This window comes from Ceratosolen solmsi, unplaced genomic scaffold, assembly GCF_000503995.2.
Source record: "Ceratosolen solmsi marchali unplaced genomic scaffold, CerSol_1.0 scaffold1, whole genome shotgun sequence".
Taxonomy (NCBI): domain Eukaryota; kingdom Metazoa; phylum Arthropoda; class Insecta; order Hymenoptera; family Agaonidae; genus Ceratosolen; species Ceratosolen solmsi.
In genome coordinates, this window is record NW_011948415.1 from 7,398,746 (window position 1) to 7,415,738 (window position 16,993).

Consider the following 16,993-nt stretch of genomic DNA (forward strand, 5'->3'; position numbering starts at 1 on the left):
AATGATTGTGTTTAAAAGTTAATTAGATTAATTATGATTCAATTACAACGATCACAATTACAAACAAACTTATCTTAAATAAAGATTGTATTCAAATATTAATATGTATATATATATATATAATATTTAATTAAAAAAAATAGTTTAATTTAATCGATTTTGATGGAATAAATATTAAATGTAAATTTTTCTGTTTAGAATGATTTATAAAAAGATTAAATGAAAATTTATATGTTAAATATGTAGACAGAATTTTAATAAATTAAAAAATTCCAATATGGAAATAAAGCTATAAAAAAAAGTAAAATTACTACTCAAAGAATTAAAAATCGAGTATTAGTTGTATTGTGTAATTTGCTAAAAATGATACAAAATTAATATTTACTAAAACTGTTTTAATTTACCTTTAAATGCATTATTAAATGCTATGTATATTATAATATATTAATGATTATTATTGTCAAAATTTTTATTAAATTATATCCATTATAAAAATCAACGATCAATGAATCGTAGTAGCGAGTACTAAAGTTGAAAGGATAAAATTTTTAATAATGTGACCGACTAATGTCATTTACAACATTTTCACTAGGAAGCGATCGAGAAAACAACCATGGTGGCATATTCCAAAAAGCTGTCAATGTTGGTTCATCGTGGCTTCGAACTCCAGTTGCTCACCTTCACGTAGACCTCAACAGAATTCCAACAATCTATCGTGCAAATACGTAAAGTTCAAGCACACATTAAAAAACCATTAAGTACGTGTAAACATTCCGTTCTCGAACTTGGGCACTAAAATGATATATACGTGGCAAATATGATATATTGGAAAATGGTGCATAATATTCATTTAATTATCAATATTTCTGTCTATTTAACATATAATTATTAAAGAGAAAATATATTTTTATTTAAACCTATAAACTACGGCGATTCAGCACTGAATATAGTATCATTTACTGGTAACATATAATGTATTAAAATTGTTGAAATAATATTCATTTTTATTTCTTTATCTATTTGGAATAATTTTAATGAAAGAGGTTGTTTTAGCGTTGGTTTTAGCGAGGTAGTTTAAGATTCTATGTTTAAGTAATAAGATGTGTGCTATTATTAATATGGAAATACACGAGTAGTTTGTGATTACGTTTAGGGATGCTGCTTATCCCTCGTGTATTGCTCTGATATTATACACACATTGATATGCATATAAACGGAAGCTCGTTTTTTCCAGTGCAATATTAAAGTCCGATACGATGTAAAAATATTAGATTTATGAAGTGTCACTGCCACGTAGCATACCTTAAAGTGCTATAAACAATATTGCAATTAAATGAAAAATGTCTTGATTTCTGAATAGTCGTACAAACGTTTCAAAATGCAATGAGTTCCTATTCTCTTATACAATAAATGCATTGCGAAATATTATTGAGAAATGCTGTTAAAAAATACATGTGCAGCGTATAACAAATATAAGTTTTAAGCCCCGTTAAAACAATACATTATTGTCAATATATATATATATAGGGAAAAATAAGTTAGATGGATAATTACGAAATTATGAAAAATTGTTCATATAAGCCGATCAAAGTATTTCAAATAACTTGATCGTTATTGCGTATGTTAACCTAGTACTTCTGCTCTTGTGCACGTATTGCCGACAACGTAGTTATATACGCAGTTGCGTAATTTTCCAAAACTATGTCAGAAAGTATTTGAAAAGCTTCAAGTTGAGAGCAATTTAGAGGAGAATGAAACAATTCGAAGCCAACGTGAGTATTTTTTATTTCGCTTTCGCCTCGAGTGCCATTAACCCAAACATTTTGGGACTATCCATTGAAGTCTTTTGATTAAATCGAACTCTTCATATCGGATGGTGTTTCAAGTATTAATTTCTTTTCTTTTTACTTTTCGTAAATATTTGTACCTGTGTAATTATGTCGTTTTTGTAGCACGAGACTATAAGAATGTCCGCTTAATTCTACTTTGGACGTTGGAATGGATTTTCAAATTGTTCTCTTAATTAGTACAAGTATTGCTACAATTAGTTAGTGGAATTGGTACTTGATTTGATGATGCGAAGCATTATATTTTCTTTTCTATTTTCAGATTGACTATTAATAAGTTATATTCTTTGACATAAATAGTATGAAAAATATGATACTGTGCAGACAATGACATGTAAGGTCAATTTATCAAGACTCCTTATCACAATACATATATTAACATTTTGCTAATTCAGTCTAAAAATTTTTATTTATGTGATTAATATATAATATCTATTGAATAAAACTGAAGATATCCATTTATTATAAGTACTTTAATATTATTATATATTTATTTTGTATCTCACTTTCTAATTTTTTCAAAATATTCTATATATCGAGCAATTAGTAATCTTCGACGCCTACGCATATCTATAACCTATGTTAAGTGATTCCAAAATAATTTTTTATTATTAAAATATTGATTAAAAACGGGTTGTTCAAGATTTATTCGTACTTGAATAGTTTTAATGAAAAAAATAGATTAATCTTCACGCACTAACAGAAATATGTCGTATTATTTTACTTATCGAGTTTAATTATTTTATTGAGTTAATTTGTAATTAGATTTAAGCTTATTGGTATTTAAGTTATTATGGTAGATAAATTTGTCAGTCGATTTATTATTTTGTTAATTAATTATATATATATATATATATATATATATATATATATATATATATATATGCGTGCGAGCGCGCGCGCGCGCGTGTGAGTTCATGATTGAATAGAATCAAGTTAGAATTGACAAATATAGCAGCGCGCGCGTGTGAGTTCATGATTGAATAGAATCAAGTTAGAATTGACAAATATAGCACATCTAGTTGCTGACGATAGTTCATGCATAGTAAATTATTTGTTTTTATATAATGAATGTCACGATTTTATGCACTTAATTTTTACTCGTAAGATTTCATAGATCTTCATTATTTGTAAAGAACTTGTAAAAAATCCAAGGATGAATCAATTAACGCATACTTACTTACTATAAATCGCAACTCTACTTGTTAAATTTACGAGATACATCAATATTTAATTTTATTTATTATATGTAATACTAACAAATATTATATATATTATGGTAAGATTCGTAATCGATTTATGAATATTTAGAAACAATTAGAATATGGTCTTTTTATTATTTTATATAATATTATTTTTATACCTGTAATTTTTTATGAATAGGATGTAGATAGAAGGAATTAATTTAATATGTGCATTATTTATTTTAATACTTATATACGAGATATTATCGGTATAATATATATTTTTTTTCATCAAAAATGTGAAAATTCAAAATTAACCGGTTTAGTCTATTTTTGTCAGTATATTTTACAGGCTCGCCGTAGGCGCTCAAAGTATTTTTCCTCATCTATTTTATAAATGCATTTAAAAAAATGAATATGAACTTTAGCGAGTGATTCGAGGAACAGAATAAACACGTTGGGTATAAATGTAAGTATGTCGGTGAAGAGAGTCTGGGGCATATTTTTAATTTTTTCGCGGTCATATACTTGAAGAATTTTCCTGCATTTTGTTTATGTGCAGTATGTTAGGATTTAAAGGTTCTAAGACACGTTTTACCAACCTAAAGAAGTTTTCGAATGACCTGGAAAAGTGACTAAAACTATTACTTTCCATGCTCGACGCATATTATTATGTTGTATAAGCATAGCATAAGATCCACGAAGCTGCAATAAGTCATTTTTGCTTTTACGCATGGGGATCTTATTTTACGTTTACATTTTACATTTAATTCAAAATAAGAATTTATTTTTTAGTTTATATAACAAACAGTTTAGTAATATATATGAAGTCAATGTGGATCATGATAAAATAAATTAAATTATGTTAAATTAATTAAATAGGATTATTTAATTTTCTTCATTTCACCAAAAATAATCTACTTATCAGCTATTTGTAGAGTGAAGCATTATTTATTTAAATTATTTCAAGAGAATAAAAAAATAAATACTAATTTTTGTTATATACTGCAGTCTTTTGATTTAAAAATGGAATTATTTCAAAATAATCATAATTTTTTTATCTTAAACATTTATATGTGTTATTCTTTAATAATGTGGTTCCTAATCAATCTTTTGTTTAGTACTTACTATTATCAAATTGTAGTAAGTTTATTTATAAATAAATATTCAAAAAGTTAATATTGAAATCAAATTTAAGTCGAGAAATTTAAAATAATTTTATAGATACGCTATAATAAGTAATTTAAACTTCTACATTTCTATCTGTTGATAAAATATATGTGTATCTGCTATGTATTTATAAAGTTGCGCCAAGGAATCTATAAAACTTTTTTAATTTCATAAAACAGTGAGATCAATGAAATAGAAATGTTATAATATAAAGATTAATTAACATACCAACCGAGTTAAATTGCATGAATCTCGAGTCATAGATTTATCTGAATCCAATTTTAGTTGTCCAAAGTTTTATGTCATTTTCTTTTTTATGAAAAATTAGTACAGTAATTCACGAGGTTTATATAAATAAGTTATATTAAAAAGCATTATATTTTTGAATAATTATTTTTACATATTTTAAACCAAATAATTGTACTATTTTATTCCTAATTGTATTAAATACTAATAATTTCTTTATCTTTATATGTCTATATTAATTGAGACTATTTCATTAAATTTATTGAATCAAACTTTTTTATATATGATTCTGTTAATTTATTTTTGATTTTTTACATCAGACTTGACCAAGATTGAACTTTATAATTTTTGTTATGCATTATTTTTCATCTGTTTGTAAATATCTTTCTTGTATTTCAATTCTTATATTTATCGAAAAATTAAGTCGATGGAAATGTTCTGTAAGAATCCTATTATCATTTTGTGATTTTCTTAGTTATATTTATATTTCACATGAAAATCATTAATTCTTGTTTTTTTTTTTTTAAACTTATTACATATATTAATTTATTACTTTGGGTTAGAATATTACCAATTCTGTTGTTAAATTACATTTCCAAAAATATTTAAAAGAAAATTTTTCTATAAATACGAGATAGTGATTAAATTCTTTATATATTTTATGTTTGCTCAATTAAATAATTATTAGTATTAAATATTTGTTTTTTCTTCATCGTTATCCGAGTATGAGGAAATGGTATAAAAATATCGATAAGTGTAAAAATTATAACTATAATACTGCTTTGTTTAAGAATATATGAACATATGAATATATTAATTAAGAATATTTTAATTCAATATAAGGTATAAATAATACTAAAAGTATATTTAAAAATATTATAGTAAAGTGCATCAAGTTTTTACCGATAATTTATGAAATATTAAATATTTTTTACTTTATTCAATTTTAATAGAAATTTTAGTAAATTGTAGTGGAAACAAAATTTAATATTAAATAATAGAACCTTGTACAATGTTATATTTACAAACAGCAAGATTTTTAATTTATAACTTGAAGAAACAGTAAAAATATTAAGTACCATTTAATGATATTATGTATTGATTAATTGAAGAATTTAATAAAGAAATTAGAAAATTATATTCATTAGTTATGGGATAATTCGTTCCTTTACGAGGAAAAGACGGCTTTAATTTTTTAGGGAAATGGCTATCTTAATTTCCTCTGAAGCTTCTATCACTCAGAAAAATTTTATTTATTGAGTTGAGTTCAAATTTTCGTCATTTTTGTTTCAATTATTGTATATTTATCGATATATGTAAATCAATATATTATCAATATAATGAATATATCAATATATTATTTAGAATTAAATTATATTTACATTTTTTAGCTAACCATATGTGAACTTTTTATAAAACCTTATAAATGATGAAATAAAGTTGAATTTAAATTTATTTTATTCAATTTACGCTCGAATATATATTAATTGTATATTAATTACAAAAATTTAGATTAAAAATTTTTTATCATATGACTTTTGTCTCAGCTAGTTTTAGAACTATTAAATTTACATTTAATTATGTATATTTTTATTAGTCTAATATTTTACAAAATCAAGAACTTTGTTATTTTCAAGATTTATCTTGTACAGGTACGTTTGTACTGTAGATAATTTTTATTAGTTTTAGATATGTAAAGTAGAATAATCATCTGTCTTCTTCAGTATTTGCATAATATGTTAAATTATATTTAATATACAATACACATATTATTTTGATCTTTTTTTTATAGAAAACATAAATATTGGATTTATAAGAGATGTTATTCAAGTATAACATACTTAATATCGTAATATAATTAACATACATTTCTTAATATACTTATCAGTGAATTTATGTTACCATTCGATTTAATTGATACTAATTTATATTTTTCTAATATTTTTTATTTATTCAAATAGTTTTAACAATAAATTGTCATTAATGCATGTTATTGAAGTTATAGGCATGTAAATATAATGTAATAATCAAATAATTAATGCTGATTAGTGTCAATGTTGAATTTTTATATATTTTTAATTTTAGATAAATGATTTAGGTTTATTATTTAATTTTATATAAAACTGAATTTACACCATTAAAAAAAAATTTTTTAAATATTTTGGTTATTGTTTTATTTTTAAATTAAAAAAAAATGTTAAAAATGTTGTTAATTTATTTTTTGTTTAATTTACTATTGTTGATAATATAGTTTTTAATTTTCTGATATTTGATTGATAAATTTTTATCAATTATAAATATTAGTTCATAAAACTATTTTAAAAGATATTAATACATAATATCAATATTAATTAATTAAGTGTAAAAATATAATAATAAATTATGTTAAAGTAATAATAATAAAAGAAATTAATTTGATACGCGATGTATTTTTTTATTATAATGGTCGATATTTAAGATCATTTTATATACTTTGTAAATTTTATGTTAATTAACGAGTATACTTTTTTTATAAGGTTCTTTTGGTTCAAGATTGAACTTTCGTTTAGAGTGCAATAGTCAAATAAAATTCAATCGCTAAACAGAAGCAGCGTCAGCTATCATTGGTATAGGAAAAGAAAGTTCAGTGAGAGCATTGATGGAGTTTATTCAGTTCCTAGATAAAGGAAAAACTTTGACCGATTAATATGACTATAATTTTTTGATATGTGTATCAAAACTTCTGATGGAAAAAAAAGAAACAGAGGTACATAGCGACGGCGCTAAAATCATTTCAAAGCTAGAAGTTATGTTAGTAGTAAGTTAAGCAATAATTGTAATAGAATGATAAATATGAAAACTTTCATGAAAATTCAGATGTAATAGGTACACGAGTAAAATATTTGACGCAATATGTTTCTCACATGCGTCTTTAGATATTCGAAATACTTGATATCTATTGTCCTGTGAATAATTGTTGAAAATATTTACAAGTACATCACCTACGGGATATTACAAGCAGAAAATAATTTGTAGAATAATTTACTACAGATAAATTATTTATTGAATTATTTGTTATGTAATATATTAATCATTTAACTTCAATCTATTTATAAATTAATTTCTTTATAGGTATAGCTATAGTTACATAAAGAATATTTATTAATAAAAAATTTAGTGCTCTAGAAATCAATATTCATAAATTAGAGATAAGAATTTTAAAATACTCATTTTATTTGTCTTATACAAATACATTAAATATTCAATTTTTTATTGTATGAACAACAGATAAAATATAATTTCGCAAAGATATAGAAAACATAAACATTTTATAAATCAAATGAAATATGCAAAGCTTAAGATCAAAAATGAAAATAGGAATAAAAGCAATTTTATAAAAGGTGGAAATAGTGGAATACTTGTAAAATACTTTATAAATATTTTATATGTATTTCTTATTTATTCAACATGAAAAGTTAATATTTTCAAATATGAAATTAAATACAAGAAAAGGAAGTACACATCAAGCATTAATAACAAATTAAATATTTAGAAAAAGTTTTTGAATAAGCAAAATTGTCTCTTGGTTTAAATAAAATCTAATAATTTATATTAGACTTTGGCGCAATAATTAAACAGCAAATTAATAAACTTTGAATCACTTTGCATTTGTCAAAAATTTATTCTGTAATATAAATATATTTTCATTAAATTATTTATAAAGATCTATTTAACGTATAGTTAAATTTAATTTTTTTTCAGTTCATTTCGTATTATAAATTTGTATTATTTGTTTATCCATAGTAATAAAAATTACTATGGATAATTTTTATGAAATATTAATAGTTTAATGAAATAGTAATAATTAATGTAGAAATATATTACATTATATAAATGTATAAAGTTTTTTTTTCATAAATTGATCACTTATAAGGTAACGTTTTTTTTCAAAAATTTTTATCAAAACTGTTGCTTATCATTCTAGTTTTATGTAAATTTATTATCCGCATGCGGTATTCTGTAATTGTTAAATATAATACTTCGTAAATATTTGAAAACCTATATTTATAGATTTTTGTTTATTATTATTTATATTATTATATTTTGTATTATTTATAGATTGAAAAATTTATTATAAATATCTAATTTAAGATCTGCAATAAATGCATATAAAGAAGAATGTTTTTTTAGAACAAATGTTTGCACTATTATTCAATAACTTTTTATTCATTTACGAAATATTTACATTTAAAAATATTAAATTAAGTTAGGATTTATTTATTATTTAGTGAAATTTATAAATTTTACATACTTTATTTATAATCAAATGCATTATTTCGAGGATCTATTTGAATATTGTAGAACATAATGGCAAACAAATAATGTAATATACACGTATATTTATATTAAATTTTCATTGAATGAGCAAACATAAACTTATACTTAAATTAATCAAATAATGCTAATTTGTCGTATGCAAGAATTTATTTCAATATATCAGTAATTAAATTATTACGGCATCGAGTTGCTTACATAGTGCATACTATTCTTGCTCATTCGAATTAATTATAAAGCAATTATTTGTAAATAATAAAATTCATATTTTGTATTACGTAATTATAGTTTAATGCCATATATACTTATTACCATATATACTAATATATAGAAGTATTTTTAACAGTTGTAGATAAAATGTATGGAATTGCAATTAAATAAATTTTGAGAAATTAATAAATATTTTTCTTAAAGGCTAAAAATGTACAAATAAAATATGTTGAATTATAATTTATGCAAATATTTTATTAAATTAGTAAGTTTAATTTTCTTCATCAAACGTCGATGGTAGATCAGGACCAGCTCCCCAAAATAATTTAAAATACATATTGAGTACCCAAAGACAAGCGGCAGATAAATATTTGTCTATTGTATCTGCCACTACAAAGTGATAGTATCTAAATCTATTAAAGTAGTATTTTACAATTTGCCAATGCGTTCGAATTTCTTCATTATCGTTTGTGATTTTATTGGCTTCTTTTTCAAGTCCAGTTTCTTCAGAAATTAGTTTGTCACCTGATTAAAAATGACAATTTATAATTTTCTATAAATTAAAATTATCTTTTAACGTATTAAAATAAATTATACCTTTTCTATGTATCAATTCTGCTTGAACAATGCTATTTGTCATTTTTTCATGCAAAATGACAGACCTGTCAAAACAAAAACGTCAAGTCGTTAAAGTATTTTTCAAATAAAAAATAGAATTTGTGGTGGTAGTAGGAATCGAGTGATATATATGAATTTAACAAGCGCTGATAAAAATGGAAAAGTAAACTGTCATCAATAAATCATTTAGGAAAATGTTTGACGCATCTGTTGTAAGAGTAAAAGATTATTTCACACCTGAATACAGTCAATCAACATTAGAATAATGAAAACTGCTTATCGAGTGAAAATTCAAATTTTTAATACAAAAAAGAGAGACAGAAAAGATTTTCTGAACTTCAATAGAAAAAGATAAATAAAAAATTTAAGACAATAAATATTAATAGAAAAATAATTATTTTACTATATCATCATATTAGTTGTAGTGTTGAATTCTAAACGTTATATTATGCTAGTAATTATGCATAGTATTAGCACTAAATTTGTTTCAGTTACATTTACTCCACCATTCGTTTGTAAGAGGTCGTTACAGCATTTTGTGTTAGCTGATTTTTTTCTTATAAATGGTATATTAACATATTGCTGCTGATCTGTGTTGCTTAATCATAGAGAGTAGTGATAAAGATCTACAAATATGAACTAATATGGCTTTATTCGCTACAATTTAATTCATTAATTTTTTATAAAGTTATTAAAAGTGCTTGAATCTACTCCAATTTTAGCAAGTGGTCAAGTAATTGTAACTACACATCAACAATGAAGGTTTTTTTTTGAATGATAGTAGGCGAGTGAAGTCGTTGACAATGGAGTGAACAGTTACAAATAATTTACCCATTAATCGCTGTAATTTAGAAAAGAGTTCTACAAGTTATATATAATTATTTTTTACATTTCCGTTCCTTAAATAACAAGGAATTTCTAACGTACGATACAAGCTTTGTAAGTATATGATCATACATTTTTATCCATATTTTAATCAATGCTATAACATAATTGTTACATAGTAGAAATATTTTACTTTAAAAAGAAGATATTTGGATCCACATTAAAAATTAGATTGTACATTATATAAGCTTTCATGAAAAACTTTGAACCGTTTTTTTCTGCGTTAAATAGTATATGTACATTTTAAATGTGAAGTATATTTTTTGTCTTATCATATTTGTATTGTATTACTGTTTGAATATATCGTCGAAGTTTGTTTTAACTTTATTTTATATCTTATAGTTTCAAAAAGTATATATTATAATTTTTTCAAGATACTTTATATTGATTTATATAAATATATTAGTTTAAGAAAAGTCTAAACATTTTTTAAAATTTTATAAAATGGAACTTCAACTTTTATATTTATGTTAGAAATAGAGTAGATACGGATCGATGTTTAATATCACAATTGTTTTATGTAAACTGACAATATATGGAGACATTTAAAAAATATATAATCTAATATAAGAAATTATTTTTGATAAATTTAGAATCGAATTTTCTATTATACATCATAATATTAAGAATATTTTTAATAGAAGTAGTAAAAATACCGGTTAATGTTAACTTATTGTTAAAAATACATGTCGTTAATTGTAGTAAATGTTTATAGCATATTTGACGAAGAATATAAAGCATTAAATAACAAAACTTAAAATAATTCTGTTTACAGTTGAATATTTCATGAATATATAATACCATTTTTACGATTAATTTTTATATTTATTCTATTTATAGCATAAGTTATTGGGTTATCGTTTTATACTATCATCTATAATAAATCTTGATTTTATTAAATTTCCAATAAAACTAAAAATGTATATTTACACAAAGTTTCACTAAGTTCCGCACTCATACACAACCCAAACAGATGTCAAAAAGTACCACGAAAGCCCAATTGACCGAACGAATCGAATGGAAAAATCAGGGGAAACTTGTACAAAAGAAAATAAAAGCAATAAATCCATCGCCGTCAGTTCTCTCTCTCTCTCTCTCTCTTCATCTCTATCTCTATCTCAATCTCTATCTCTATCTCAATCTCTATCTCCATCTCAATCTCTATCTCTATCTCAATCTCTATCTCTATCTCATTCTCTCTCCTTTTTCTCCTTTCTCTCTTTCTTTCAAGACACACAAAAAATTTTTGCACGAACACTTGAGCTTTCTTTAAAGACACGTGTAACACGCACGGTAATAAAGCAAAGAAGGAAAAGCGAAAAGCGAGACAGCGACAATGGCACACACGACTTTTCTGAGCGTTGTTTTTTTACCAGAGTATCGAGGCCAACGGTATTTACGTAATTCGTTATCACAGACGACTGTCAACGAGGCAAGTGTTAGCGACTGAATTGCGCAGCAATTTTCAGCTCGTCGTATTAAGGAAAGGGAAAAACTGAAGAAAAGAGTAGGAGGAATTTCGTGACTGAGGCAGCCACGTAAGCGTGAAAAATCGAGAATTAGATGCTTGATACAAGTAGTGCAGAAATAAAGGTAAATTTAAATCAAATTCAATTTCGATAATTTGAAAGCTTTTCTTAAATTTCTACTTACTCTGTAGATACTAATTATGATAGAATATATAATTCTTTACACTCGATTAGTTTACTGAATATTTTATTCTTTCTCGAACATTTTTTTATAATTGAATGTAAATTTTAGCTATAATTTGTTAAAGCATTTGAAATACATTGATAGATTGATAAATAATTTTACTTTATTTTCATTAGGTTATTTATAATTCCTTTATGCTATATCTTTAATTTCGCAAACTATTTATTTTTAATATTCTTTCATACTAATAAAGAATATTTTTCTAAATATTTTTTTCATTATTTTATAGAATTATTAAATAGAATGATAATCTATGTTTACTATGCAAGTAGAATAAAATTCAGTATCGCTACGGTTTTATAATCACATTTTACATTTAAATATAATATTTTATAATTTTATTACATGCACACTATGCACTTATATATTATAACAAATTAGAATTTATATGATTTACGTATTTCTAAATTTTTTAAATTAGTCAATGCTTTCATACATGTTTTGCCAAATACCAGAAACATAAATATCGATAAAGGGATAATGTATTAAGGTAGGATGAAAGTAAAAGATTGAGGGAGGGAACGTGAGAAGGAGTTGAAAAGGTAAAAATTAGACAAAGAGATGTAATTATAATCGTAAAAGAGGACTAATTTCTACTTGTAAACATATAATGTGATAACAGTACTAATTACATTTTAGAATTTTAAGGTATTTCATTTTATTTAACCAATCTTAAGTAATCTTCGTCTTAATTCTATTTTTTATACCTCGAATAGTGGACAATATCGTTTATTTAATGTTTATTCTTTCCTAATTTTTGTCTACATTATATTACATAGAGACATTCATTGTTCCAAAGGAATTGTACATTATTATTTGGACATAATAATATAGAATAATTTTAAAAATCAAGCTTCTTTGCCTTTCGTTTCCACAATAAAAATTTTAAATAATAGTTCTAAATATTATTTAATAATTGAATTAAATTATTGTATTTCTTAGCAAAAGTATTTTTAATATTTATAAATGCTTTTAATATATGTGAGAACAAGATAGCTGGTACATACAGAATATTTCATCTTCTACAGCTCAAAATATTATATTACATTCAATGCCTAATACTTTGTTCCATGTACATTATGTTGAAACTGCGTGATTAGAATATTAAGTAATGTTTTTGTTAGTTAATTTGAATACAAATTATTAGAATATTTATTTATGGACATATTTTTTAAACGATAAGTAGTTCCAATTGAAAAGTGTTAACATTTCATATTTCGTATATTTAAAAATCATTCAATTATTAAAAATTACGGAATTTTAATTACACAGTAAAATATAAATTCAATTATATATATAATGAAAGCGTATTAAAAAATTTTGAAATCTATGAAATATGAAAATTACATTTTATAAATCTTTAATGTGTGATTTCCAAGATTTTTATTTTTAATTATACATTAATATATTAAAATGTTTTATGTAAACATATGAAATATTACATAAAATTCTTGAAATGTTGCAAAGCAAAAATGTATGTCACTATTTATTTTTTCTATATAAAAAGAGTATATGATGCTGAAATATTATTATTTTTATAATTTAAAAACATTAAAAAATGTTATGTTAACAGCATTTATAAAGTGTATGTATCAATATATATGCTTACGTTATTTCATTTATTTTATAATGTTCTGAAATAATTAAAAACATTACAGTTTTAATTATTTTCTGAATTTAAAAGTTGTAGAATTACGTTAAATATATTTATTAAATAAATTTTTATTCCATTTTTCAAAATAAAAGTTACTCCGTTTTTATTCCATTTTCTAAAATAAATATTATTTAAAAAGCATTAAAATATTTTATTTGGATGAATTAATTTTTAATTATTCGTTTATTCATGTTTCTATATTTATTTATATGTGTGTAAATATTTTTCTCATTCTAAATTTTGATACAATCATATCTAATGACATAGAAATAATATTGATATATGAAAATAATGAATTTTAATTAATTAGAAAAACTGAAATTAAGCAAAAACTGATATAACTTTTATTCTATAAATTCCAACTTATTCTTCTGTCACTTTTAATAGTTTGGATTGAATTATAATCCAATAAATTAAAACATTTTTATAAGAGAATTGTCATTTCCTTTTTAAATTACCACATCATTTCATTAATTAACCTATCTTTGATCTGTATATATCAATTTTCCTAAAATTAAAAATGCATTTGTAATTCATATTCAAATATTTTTTTTTTTTTTAAATAAATCAAACTATTTGTTATATATAAATTGAGGAAAAAAATCAATATTTTGGCCAATTATATATTTATACTTCTTAATTAGTTTAATACAATACTATTAAAAAATAACTTTATCTTATTGATTAATTTAAAAAAAGTTATCTTTGACAAATACAAATTACAAATGCATTTTTAATTTTGTAAGAATTTATGTATATATAGTTTTAAGATAAGTTGAATAATGAAAAGATGTGGTAATATATATAGACATGTGTGTGTATCTATATATATATAGATATATGTGTGTGTGTGTGTGTGTGCATGAAGACACACACCCATGTGCACATGCTCATATACATTGTATGTACACACGTATATATAATACTTTACATATAATCATGTATAGATTAATGAACACTTGAGTATTTTTATGATTTTCTTTCATTTTGCCCTTCATTTATATGGTTATTTTTGTGTAATCTTATAGCGCTGCTTTTCTTATCCTAAGTATACAAAATGAATAGAATAAAAATAGAAAAAGTAACGTTGTATACAAATGTATACGTGCTTCTCATTTAATTAGATTGTAGATCAGTTAAAATCTAATTGAGATCTATGTACATTACTAATGTTATTATTACTCTATTTATCCATATAATAAATTGACTGATTATAATGCATTTCTATAAAATTAGGTTTATTTAATGAGTATATAAGGAAATCTGCAATAGGAATTTTTTTTTAAATTTTTTTACATTGTAATTTAATGAAAAATTATATCATAATAATATATTATAAATTAAATCTATACTGAAGTCTCTGAAAGAATAAAAGTAAAGATTTCTAGAAATGTAATACAATATTCTTCGTATTAAATGCTGACACAAAATCTGAATTGTAGAACATTATTTTTTTTAAAAATATCATTTTAAAATATATTTATTTTCTTTTAGTATGAATTGTAAATGGCAAATTATTTAGATAAATAGTGTAGTACTCATCGATAAATCAATTACTTTTAAATTGAAAATAACACATATTAATTTAGTTAATACAAACTTTGATATATATATTGTCGTCTTTTATAATATCGGAACTAATCAATATATTATACAAGAAATATTAAAAAAGACAAATTATGTCTCTGATTATATAATAAAAACATTTATTTAATTATTTAGTAAAAGCTTTAGCCAAGTTTATAAAGCGTTTACAATTCTTTTATATTTTGATATTCTAGAGATATTCTATAGATATTCTAGAATTTTTTTTTATGTTTCTATAATTAACATAGTTAAAACTTGTAACTAAATATTTTTGATAATACGTAATATTACGTTTCGTAATGTGTAGGTAATGCAAGATTCACAGATTATACAGTTCTATGAAGCAATGAATGTATTTTAGTTATTATTAAAGCCAAAAACTTTATACAACAAGTTGATTGTCAACAGTCAAAGTCGAATAGTACTATTTTTGTTTACATTGACTATGTTTTGTAAAAATTAAATAATAATCTTCAAGCATTGTTTCAATGTTTTATTACTCTTGAAAAAAATATGTATACACAATTTTGACTTGATACAAACTTAAATGAAAAATGTTTGTAAAATCATGAAAAATACGAATTCTTTATTTTAAAATGAGCAAAATGAAAATAGCTAGATTGTAAGGGAAAAACGTTTATTTAAATATAAAAATAAAAGCATTGAAATGTCTTCAAGATTCAGTTTAACAGTTGCAAATAAGAACTGTAACGAAAATACGAGCTTGTTAGTAGTACGAAAAGTTGTAAATCAAGTGGGGATGGATAAACGCGTTAAAAAAATGTACAGTTTATACTGATGTAAAGTTTAAAACTTCTGAAATATTTTCTATATGTAATTATATATTAAATATTAATTATAGTTTTATTCCAATTTTATTTTTAAAAGCTCTATTGTAATACAACTATATTGTAATATAACATCTCAGAAACTTCTCATCTAATGATGATTATTGATTGTAATTATTAGATTAGATACGATTAGAAATATATAAATTGCTTGCAATAATTTTGATAAAGAGGTCTTCAAAATTTCTACTATAATTTATAGTATTGTATGTTATAATAAGTGCTTTCAGACAATTAGATAAACAATAATTGAAGAGTTATGTTGGTTATAAAATAATAAAAATAATCTATAGACGTAAATTATAAGAGAGCTGTATTGGTAAAGTAAAAATTTTATTGCATCGCACAAGTTTTTGTAAAGATTCCAAACATCACATCTAAGTTTAATCACGCCAAATTGGCCTAATATATATATATATATATATATATATATATATATATATAAATGTATATTATCGGAAATATTTATATATTATAGGTGATTTTCCTTTACTTTAATGAGTTGAGATAAATTGAGATATTCATAAATATTTGAATCTTTTGTAGTCTGTAGAGCTTATTTATTCTGTAATTTGTATTTTATAATTTTATATTATTAAATTAATTAAAAAAAGGGTTTAATTTTTTTCATACAGTTGTTTTATTTATCCATAAATCATTGAACCTCTTATGACTAATTAAGTTAAAAAGTTGTGAAAAAATACTAATTTAACATAA

The 16,993-nt window shown here is 22.6% G+C and overlaps 1 protein-coding gene across 3 annotated transcripts; it reads right to left on the bottom strand.

The window, feature by feature from the left end:
- Positions 1-9,195: 9,195 nt before the first annotated feature.
- Positions 9,196-12,048, bottom strand: LOC105368710 (uncharacterized). Of its 3 annotated transcripts, none has more exons than XM_011507790.1 (3): positions 11,848-12,048; positions 9,569-9,633; positions 9,196-9,496 (listed from the first exon to the last, which is right to left on the bottom strand). In XM_011507790.1, the coding sequence occupies exons 2-3, from the start codon at positions 9,609-9,611 to the stop codon at positions 9,243-9,245; spliced, it is 297 nt and encodes a 98-aa protein (XP_011506092.1). In that variant the 5' UTR covers positions 9,612-9,633; positions 11,848-12,048; the 3' UTR covers positions 9,196-9,242. The 3 variants fall into 3 exon arrangements, with proteins under 3 accessions (XP_011506092.1, XP_011506093.1, XP_011506091.1); XM_011507791.1 differs by lacking the exon at positions 11,848-12,048 and adding an exon at positions 11,405-11,562; XM_011507789.1 differs by lacking the exon at positions 11,848-12,048 and adding an exon at positions 10,085-10,116.
- Between the last annotated feature and the right edge of the window lie 4,945 nt (positions 12,049-16,993).